General features: G+C 45.9%; 1 protein-coding gene across 11 annotated transcripts in view; it reads left to right on the plus strand.

Moving 5' to 3' along the window:
- UBAP2 (ubiquitin associated protein 2) overlaps positions 1 to 10,131 on the plus strand; it is a 115,347-nt gene extending 105,216 nt beyond the window's left edge. For 5 of the 11 annotated variants that reach the window (XM_027874497.1, XM_027874496.1, XM_027874498.1 and 2 more), the window contains exons 20-29: positions 384 to 475; positions 1,469 to 1,519; positions 5,607 to 5,636; positions 5,988 to 6,066; positions 6,767 to 6,972; positions 7,649 to 7,748; positions 7,833 to 7,940; positions 8,283 to 8,350; positions 8,725 to 8,916; positions 9,099 to 10,131. In XM_027874497.1, the coding sequence (XP_027730298.1) occupies positions 384 to 475; positions 1,469 to 1,519; positions 5,607 to 5,636; positions 5,988 to 6,066; positions 6,767 to 6,972; positions 7,649 to 7,748; positions 7,833 to 7,940; positions 8,283 to 8,350; positions 8,725 to 8,916; positions 9,099 to 9,194 (1,022 nt within the window). In that variant the 3' untranslated portion in view covers positions 9,195 to 10,131. Of the gene's footprint in view, positions 1 to 383; positions 476 to 1,468; positions 1,520 to 5,606; positions 5,637 to 5,987; positions 6,067 to 6,766; positions 6,973 to 7,648; positions 7,749 to 7,832; positions 7,941 to 8,282; positions 8,351 to 8,724; positions 8,917 to 9,098 lie in introns of those variants that run through there. The other 6 variants (XM_027874503.1, XM_027874504.1, XM_027874500.1 and 3 more) reach the window with 5 other exon arrangements.
- Positions 10,132 to 10,349: the final 218 nt, after the last annotated feature.

Consider the following 10,349-nt stretch of genomic DNA (forward strand, 5'->3'; position numbering starts at 1 on the left):
CACACACACACACACACACACACACACACACACACACACACACACACACAATATTACAAGGAATTCAGTAACATCTCATCTAGTAGTGGTTTCCCTTTTGCTCCCTAGAGTCTCCAGCATTCACAGGAGATAGTGAGTGACCCAGTTGCAAAGTGTAAGCAGTCAGCCTTTGAATTATCTCTCCATTGTGTGCCACCCCACTCCCAAGCATACATGTGATCCAAACTTTTGTGTGTAGTTAGTATCACAGGACTTATTACTTGCCATGAAATTGGGGATTATCACTGATGAACCAGTAGGGTTCTGTCGAAATTGTTTTCATTACTGTTTTACATGGTTTGGTGGTTTGTTTTTTTGTTTGTTTTTGTTTTTTGCTTCTACAGGCAAAGCTCCCCCCAACCTACCCCAAGGTGTCCCACCCCTTCTACATAACCAGTACATTGTGGGTCCTGGAGGACTCCTGCCTGCCTACCCAGTAAGCACTCTACTTGTACCTTGTCTCCTGCTCTGACTGCCTGGATTTGGTCAGTTTTGGGGGTGGTATTCCAGGCCCCCTCTCTGGCTCCTGGAATTGTAACATGCACTTAATTTACCTTCTTCCTCCTATGCCCCTTGTTAATAGGAAATTTGTCCTCAGTGCTATTTATCAGTGATCATTAGGTAAGGCATTGTGGGCAAGCCTTCCTTACCCAGCATTATGTGTGTGATGTGCCCTACCCCCAGAAGCATAAAGACTGCTCATTCCAGGAGCTGTAGGTTGTCAGGGCCTATGAAGTTCAACAATAGTATCATTCTTACTGCCCCCTCACTACTCTATATTCTTCCTGAACCCTGGAGTACATTCACTCTTGGGTCCAGATTCCTCAAAGGAACAGACAGGAGCTTACTGATGAAGGCAAAGGAGTGATTTGAATAACACAACTGGGCTTGGCTCCCAACACTGTAAAATTCAACTCCTGGGACAACATAGCTTTCAGACTTTGCATTGAAGATATTTTCTCCAAAAACTAAGCTGTGCTCACAGACAGCTGACCTGTTCGTGGTTGCTGATCTAACCTGTTAGAGGGGAAGGATGTAGTTCGATGAGAGTCCTGGCGCTTCCAATTCCTAACCTAGAAATCCAGGCTTCCTGTGACTGTAGGAGCTGAGCCAGGTGATCTCAACTCCAGCACAGAGCTGGCTCCTTCCTTTTTCCTGGCTTCCACCAAGGAGCAAGCTATATGTTAAAACCAGTGGGTGAGTTGGTTATTTATAAAGTCCAAATTAGAATCTCTCTCCTGGGTTGTAACAATTATTCTTCCTTGGGTTTCCCTCCTTCCCCAGTTGGGTCCGTGCACACCATTGATACGGTGCCTTGCCAGCAACAGTTTTGAACTTCTTCCCTGGGGTTCAAAATTTGGGGGGGAGTCTGTGGCTTAAGGGATGGGAGAGTGTTGTAATGGACTTGTTGCTTGTCTTTGTCTTCAAGCAGATTTATGGTTATGATGATCTCCAGATGCTGCAATCCAGGCTACCAATGGTAAGTAGGAAACTGTTGGTCAGATTGTGGCACAACAACCATCCTCCTGAAAATGGCAGGCAAGATTAAACACGAGGAATTGACTTGTTGTGTTGTTCATCAACTGTCGTCATCATAATGGGCCAGACAGTATAAGGCAAGGGTAGGCACCTGAGGCATTTGCTGACACCGTCCCTCTCCACTGTAGCTACCATTTTTCTCTTTTTTTGCTTTCCCTTCTCTCTTCCTTTACCCATAATTGCTTTTTCCTCACCATATTTCCTTTCCCTTCCTTTGTCCTTATGCCTGCTCAGGGTCTCCAGGCATGGCTTAGATTTATTTTAGTAATTTCCAGCTGAAAAAAAAAATTGCTGCCCATTGATTTAGGAAATTCTTAAGATTACCAGGAAGAGGAAGGATAATTTTACATTACTTCACTTTTCCATGATATTCAGATAAAAGAATCCATTCCCAGTCCTAATCTCCTTCCTGCCTAGTCTTTTTATCTGTAGTGAGCGAGCATAAGATACTTAAGGGAGGAGACTTCAGAAGGACCTGGTCATATTAATCTGCCTCAGTCTTGGGTTACCTCTAGATCAGAACTCTACAAGGTCTTACACATAGAATCCTGAGGGAGGATGGGGAAGAAACTTATCCCAAATTTAAGGAAGGAAAAAGGAAGGAGATAAATGTTTAATTAACTTCAGTGACATTTTTAATTAAATATCTCTTTGTGTGGCCTATGAGGAAATCATAATCTGAAACCCCCAACTGCCCAATCATGTCTGACATATGGTTATGTAACTTGGCGTCCCAAAGAATGAAAATCAATGTTAGTTCCCTAATGCTCCCCAGGAACACAAAATCTAACAGGATTTATATTCTTTTCCCACCAGTCCCAATTTCGGTTCATTCTCTCCTTTCTTTATTCCTTCTCCCTTTAATTTATTGCCCCCACCCTCCATTCTTTTCTTTAAAAGCTAAGAAATGATATCCATGGTTACATTCCATTAACAGACCTGTTTTACATGGGTCATTTGAATTTCTCTCTGATCTTTTATCTCCTTTTCCTACTTGAAAAACTTCATCATTAGCTAGTTCAGATATTGTCACAGCAATCCCATTTGTTGGGAAGAGAATTTTTCTTATCCATAAAACTTGGAAACTGGACCAAAGGATATATAACAGTCTTTGATTCCAAATCCAGGTTGGCCCCATAGTCTTTTTAGTTCTGCTAGTTACCAAGAATACAAAACACTTGCTCTTCCTGTTGGTGACTGAATATAAAGATGTCAGTGCTCCTGTTTTTCAGACCAACAATGTCACGAAGATAAAATTTACTTACTGTCATAAACACAACCTTCATTTTATATAGCCACCATTCTAGATGCAACTAGCCTACATCTTTAGGAAGTCTTCCTAGGGCCAGGAAGGGCATAGCTCTCCCCTCCCTTCAGGCAAGGATTCTTCAAAACCATCTCGAGCAGATTTCAGTTTCCCAGCCATTTAGATGGAGAATAGCTGGTTCTAATCCTGTGGTTCCTTTAGTCTTTTCTTCACTAGACTGAAAATCCATAGCAGCTTTTCTCTCTTTAGTTCTCATTTTCTAAATTTTTCCTCTTCTGAACCTTTGAACTTTTTAAAAATAATGCCAGTTACAGTCCTTCCGAATTCTGAGAATATTACTTGACAGAATGTAGTCACAAAGGATTAAAAAGTAATTTTACAAACCCTGTCTCTTAAATTGAGATAATTTATTTCCCCATTGATATCATAAAGAGGTGGATATATTGCCTAGGACCAAATTATTAAGCTTTCAGACTCATCTTTTTGGTTCTTATGGTTTTTCTTCCTTTGTCAAAAACTGTTGGTGTTGATTCCCACTGAAAACACATCCTCATTTCTACTCTTGACAAATCTACCAATGGCATTAATTGTAATTCCTGCCCCTTTAAGAAATGCTGTGTCTTTTGGAAGTATTTTTTTCAGCCTGAGGATGGCAGCCTGGGAACCATGCATGCCGTAAGTTCATCACAAACTCAGTCAAGTGTCTATAGGAACCTTGCACGAGGGAGCTCTTATTACCCTCTCCCACTAAGCCTGAGAGTTGTTTTTGCTGAAGACAGTGAAGCTTGATGACAGATTTCTCAAGTTGGTGCCTTGACATTTGGCCTTTGGAAATGGCTGATCTTCACGACTTTCTGAGGATTTGAATTGCAAGTTGTACTTGCTGGTTAAGACACTACAGAGGAAGCCCTTGGAGATAGTGTGTACAGTAAAAAGGAACAGTAATAGCCAATGAGAAAACTCAAAACTGAGATGAAGAGATCTGCCTAGTGGTTGTCTGTATTTAAAAACAAGACCCATTTTCCTTTTTTATCTCTTTTAAGCTTTGCAGAACTTTCCCCATTCTTTACATTTAAAGAGCTCTATCATTTTCATTAATGTGCGGTCATTTTTAATCTGTAGAACTTTGAGGCCCACTTTTTTTCAGAGATAAGATTATGTATGGCACAGTAAGGAGGCATTTTTTGTATCAGAGCATGTTCTTTCTGTAGCATTTAGGAACAGTTCTGAAGAAGCAGGTAATTCCCTCTCCTTGGCAAATGCGGAGCACCAGGTTTCTGACTAGTCCTCTGGTTAGTGTTGGTAATGCATTCCTTATGAATCTTAAGGCCACATTTATTCAGGCTCAGCAATTTGCAGTGGCCTAAAACAGAGCTCATAGGTCTTCAGCCTTGACCTAACACCAAGTGGTGGCCACATAGGAGATAGTACCCTCAGGGGGGCCCCCAGGAATCCTGCTGTGTCTTTACATGGCCCCAAGATGAGTTTTGAGCACCAGATCTCACAACCCTCCCCCATGTGATACACTTTAGAGTTCCTAGTTAGGCATGGCTGCTTCCTGCCCAGGAGAAGAGGAAGAGGAAAGCTATCATTTCTCCAAGTTACTTTTTTTTCTTTCTAGACACAGCCAAGTAACACTAGATGAGAGCAGTGACTTGTGTGCACTTAGCCAATGGGGTTGGGAGTCATCCTCCAACAAACCAGTGGTAAGGGAGGCAGCCTGGTGTAGTGAGAGGAGCACTGACCCGAGAGTCAGAAGACCCAGGTTCAAGTCCTGGTTTTGCCATTTCTTAGCTCTACCACTTTGGGCAAGTCACTTGACTTCTGAGCCTCAGTTTCTTCTCTAAAGTGACGATAATGCCCGCACTCACTACCTCACAGGGTTGTTGTGAGGAAAATTCTTTGTTAACCATAAAGGACTATATAAATGCGAGTTACATTATTATTTTTTATGCTATGCAGCCATACTGAGTAGCTTTGGCAGCACACTTCTGCCTGCTCCATGGAGCCTGGGTTCGTTTTCATATTACTGGGTAGGCCTTCCCTGCCAAAAAAAATCCCAGCCCAGGAGAAAAGTGATCCTCTTTTTGTGATTCCCTTCGATAACTACTTGCTTATAATTCAGTTTGCATTCTGCAGAGCATAGGCTCCACCCAATCAAAAATAATCTCATTGGTAGCTGATAGTTAATATGTGTTTAACCTTGAGGTCTTCTAGCCAGCTCTTCATGACCCTTCACCAAAAGTGCCTTCAGTTTGGTCAAAATGTCACCCCACCCAACCCCCCAAAGCATGTGGTGGCTTCATTGCTGCTGGCCCCTGCTGCTGACCTGTTGGAGGGAGGGAGATAGGAGTGTTCACCAGGCTTTGATAGGAAGGTGGGATCGGGCAGCAATGACATGGCATAAGACATCTCTCTTCTTCTATCCCAGCCCCCAGGGGGAGGGGGGGAGGGGGAAGGGTAGGAACTTGCTGAACTTTGCCACCTCTGCTGCTGCTGCTGCTGCTGCTGCTCATACATCTCCACGTTCCTCCTTCTATGCTCTACAGGTGTCGGTGTGGTTGCCTCAGCCCCAGGGTGGTGGGTGTGATGGTTGTCATAACTCACTGTCATGTTGCTGGTTATAGACAAACACCAAGTCTTAACAAGCTCTCTGTCCATCATTTCCTTTAATGCTAGCACTGGGGGGAGTCTGCCCTCCCAGCACAACCCTCACATACCTCCCCCCTGATTTTTGGCTGTCCCCTTTTTAACCCTTTAGGCACCTCCTCTACTGATGACTCCTTTTCAGGTTTGTACTGTTCAATCAACTTTTTTAGCTGCTATTCTGAGTCTTTGATTTAGGAAAGAGTAGCATTTTTTAGTCCTTGTAGCATTTGCAGCCAACCAGTTAAGGTACGAAACAGGAGTGTGTGGGATTGGGTACCTAGGCATCCTGGCCAGGTCCCATCTGACTCTGACCATGCCTGGGCTGTCTGTCTGTCCTTCCCCTTGAAATCCCTCACCCCTGCCCCAACCCTGTCCCAGATGTGTTGGAATCGCTGTGCGTTCTGGTGCTGCCGTGTGCCTTTGCCTGCTGGGGGTTTGTGCTCTCCTGTGGTGGTTTGGGGTTGATCAAGTTGTTTGGGGGTGTCTCTTCCAGGATTATTATGGAATTACATTCCCTGCTCCTGCGACCCTCACCGGCAGAGATGGGAGCCTTGCTAATAACCCATACTCAGGTTTGTGCCTTTTCGGGGAAGATGTGACTAGGTTGGATTTTTCTCTCCCATCCCTGCTTCAGGGCCAACTTGAGGCTTGTGGTACTGATCCAAAAACGTAGGGTTTAGGTAAACTAGAATCCATTTTGCCCATCTTTTCTTTGTAGGTAACATTGTGACTATCCACAAAGCAGTTGGATCTAAGACCTTTCCTTGTCTGTCTTGTGAAGGGGACCGTCCCTAATAACTTTTGCTTTCAGCTATGGTGTAATAAAAAGAGCGATGGATGTTCTGGTTTTGGATCCCTTTGTGACTTTGGGCAACTCACTTTGCCGGTCTGGGCCCTAGGCTTCCCTCATAGAAGTGTTTGGGCTAGATGATCATAGAATCAGATGATGTATTTGCAAGAGGGGCCAAGCGTTTCTGCTATCTTGAGTCGGAGAGGAGAAAGGTTGACATAAGTTACAGTGACTGTCAGTTTTCCCTGTACCCCATCTACTCTTGTATGTTCTTCCATTGGGCCAGTGACAGAGTCTTCCTGTTCTCTCTTGCTGCTTGGAAAGGGAAGGGAGTGGTCAGAATGAGGCCAGCACTGAGCTAGGTAGGAGACCTGGATCCTGTCTTCATGCCCTTGGATGTCCCTACATCTCCTGCTCAGCTGGGACTGCTTCCTTCAAGGTAAAAGAGGTCAGCTCTTGGACCTGCTGCCTTCCCCCTGCAGGTGACGTAACTAAGTTTGGCCGTGGAGATTCTGCGTCCCCTGCTCCCACCACCACTTTGGCTCAGCCCCAGCAGAACCAATCTCAGACCCACCACACAGCTCAACAGCCCTTTCTCAACCCCACGCTGCCTCCCGGCTACAGCTACACTGGCCTCCCCTACTATGCTGGTGTACCCAGCGCCTTCCAGTATGGGCCAACAATGTTTGTAAGTATGTGGGTGCACGTTTGGGGACAGAAAAACAGCTTTCAGCAACACAAAAAGCTGTGCCAGAATCAATGGTTAGTAGTTTTGAGGAAAGTTTCTGCTCTCCACTAGCAGCTAATTATCCCAAAATGGAGTTGGGTTATTTTGGAGGGTCTTCCTGCATTGAACAAGGTTCATTCTAATTCTTGATTCTAGTGGCCAAGCTTCTCTGCCTCTCTGCTTCCCCAGTAGCCATTCTTAACCAAAAAATGCTATTCAAGAAACATTCTTCTTGGCTTTTGTGTCTCTCCACACCCCCCCAGCTTTATCACCATAGTGGAGATAGAATTTGATCAGTTTCTGTAGGGTCTGCCTTGAATCCTTGTTCTTTATGGGTTGCTTCATACATTGCCATTTTCAGTAGCTAGAATATCACTTCAGCTGTCCCAAACACCCAGTGGGAAACTCATTCCTTACCCCTTTTGGAAGCAGTTATTTTAATTTGTACAAGACATCTTTGTCTTCACAGGTTGGCCCCATCTTAGACTGTCTTGGGGACATGGAGGAGCAGTTACTAGGGTTGAAAAGTCAGGTTTCCTGCAAGAGGATAACCATATAAGTATCATGGAGAAAGAAAACTGCAGGTGTTGCTGCTTATCAGTCCTTGCCCCAGAATTGTGTCTCCCTGCCCCTTCAGGTCCCTCCTGCTTCAGCTAAACAGCATGGAGTGAATCTGAACACCGCAACTGCCCCCTTTCAACAGGCCAGTGGTTATGGCCAGCACAGCTATGGAGCAGGTGAGGTGGCAAGGCTAAGAGAGAGAACTTCGGACTGGGGTTCCTCTCAAGCCTACTGTGCTCACCATTCCTGATGCCTGGCAGGTTATGATGACTTGACCCAGGGGACAGCAGCTGGAGATTACAGCAAAGGAGCCTATAGTGGTTCATCACCAGCACAAAACAAGTCTGCTGGTTCTGGACCTGGAAAAGGTAGTGCCTTGACGTTAACCCCTTTTCTTCCCACCTTACCCCTTAAGAGTTACCCATATTCCACTGGCTTGTTTCTCAGCAACAACTGAATCTACATAAAATTCTTTTGGTGGGGTTGGGTTTTTTTTTAAATTTTCGTAGGGTGGTGTTCATTTTTATTTACTAAACTCACTTGGGTCACTGTTAACATTAGGCAGGGAGCATTCATAGCTTTGGCTGGGCTCCCAGAATCTTCTAACCCTTCCTGCACCATCTTTTATGCTGGCATCGGAGCAGGAAGTACTGCCCTAGGGAGACCGCTACTGGGTCTCCGTGGGGGAACAGCTGCTGTTTATTTCACAGGGGTGTCAGTGACCTCAAGTAATACAGGTGTGCCTGACATAGCTGGTTCCGTGTACAACAAGACTCAGGTGAGTTGCAGGAAGGAAGGGGAAACGACTTTATGCCGAGGGCCCCCTCTCAACCTAGCTCCAGTTCCCCACACCTTCCTTTTGTGCAAGAAGCCTGGCACATCCATGGAAAACATGAAGGCACCCTATGTCATGCAGAGCAATCTTGGCATTCCTGCTTACAATTTTAAGCATGTTATTTCACATTTCTTGACTCAGTTTCCTCAAAGGTAAAATGAGGGATTGGGCTGCGTTTTAGGATGGGGGCTAAGCCCCATTCCATTTAGGTAAGGAAGGACCAACCCAAAGAGGCAGTGGAGTATGGAAACTCTTAGCTTCTCAGTTCTTCTACTTACTAGATATATCACCCTACTCCCTACCTATCCACATTGCAGACATTTGACAAACAGGGATTCCATGCGGGCACCCCACCACCATTCAACCTGCCCTCAGCCCTGGGTTCCACAGGCCCACTGACCCCTGGTGCCGCTCCGGGTTATGCCCCGGCCCCGTTCCTGCATATCCTGCCTGCCCACCAGCAGCCCCATTCCCAGATGCTACATCACCATCTCCAGCAAGACGGTCAGGTAAATCTAGTCTAAGCCCCAGAAGGACTCCTCTCTCTCTCCCCCCCACCAGGATCCACAAAAGTGATCAATGGACTGGGGGGTGGGTGGGTGGGGGGAGCATAGGTTGGGCTGGGGATCAGAAGGACCCCTAGGGCAGGGGACTGCTTAAGGCCTGACAGTCTGGGGCCTTCACTTTGCAGGGTGGCTCTGGCCAGCGTAGCCAACCCAGTACCCTGCAGCCAAAGTCTCAGGCCACCAAACCCACCTATGGCAGTTCTCCGTACTGGACAAACTGAGCCTCCTGGGGGGGAGGGGGAAGACACTGGACCTGAGAGGAGAACCAACACACAGAAACCCATTCTTGGAGATCGGCGTCATTTTATTAGAAGAATACTTACAGAGAAACAGTAACTGTCTCAGCCAAGAGTCCGTCTAGGGGGAGCATCTATCTGCCTGCCCCTGATTCACTGTTGTATGTAATATATTTATGTATGTATTTGTAAATGTCATAGAAACCTACATACTTGTGGTGTCTACAGCCTGCAGCTGTGTGTGCTCTCCATTGGGAAAGAGGATCCTCCCCTTCCCCCTTGTCTCTCCTTTGACCCCAACTCTCTGGGCTTCCACTCTGTCCCACTTGCTCTGACAGGGGCATGGGAGGGGAGTGGGAGGAGGGGGGAAAGGGAAGGGGGCCCTCAGCCAAGGCAGTTCAGGTTTGGAAAGGCCTAGTACACATGAAGAATCAAGATTTTGTTGTTTTGTTTTGTTTTTTTCTCCCCCACCCCCTTCCACGCCATTGAGTTTTCATTCCCTATGTTGGTTTTGCTGTTACTTTTTTTTAAACCACCATTTTGTCATTTGTCCCATCCCATCTCTTCCCCCAGCCTGTTGGCGTTCACTCTGGCCGGATGACAGCAGAAGTGTCCCGTCCCATCCCCTCCCTAAGGTGAAATCGGACATGGGCCACATGTAGGGGAGGCCCCACCCTCCAAGAACTTTTTTTTTTTCCATCAGGACCTCAGCCCGTATAGTTTCTGAAACTGTCTCTGTCCCCACTCCTATACCTGGCCCATGCCCACAACTACTCCCCCACCCTCCCTTTCAAAAGAAAAGCCCCCTCCAACTCGAAAACAGGCTTTGTTCCTACTGTCCTGTACCAGATTGGGTGACTGTTTCAGAAGTTTCATTTCTTTTTAGCCCAAACTCCACATAATAAAGTTCTGAGAGTACATATGTCTTTTGGATGTCATCATTTGACTGGGTCTCATAGCACAAAACTGAAGATAAACAGCTTCTGGCCACTGAATTCTCTAAATGAGAGAATTTAAGGAGAGAAGCTTCTTCTCTGACTTTGGTATTCCCACTCCCCCATCAATTTAGGGCATCAACTCCACCTCACAATAGGAGGCCTTCCTTTATCCCAGGGACTTCACCGGACAGACAGGGCCAGT

Source organism: Vombatus ursinus, unplaced genomic scaffold (assembly GCF_900497805.2).
Source record: "Vombatus ursinus unplaced genomic scaffold, bare-nosed wombat genome assembly UNPS02014807.1, whole genome shotgun sequence".
Taxonomy (NCBI): Eukaryota; Metazoa; Chordata; class Mammalia; order Diprotodontia; family Vombatidae; genus Vombatus; species Vombatus ursinus.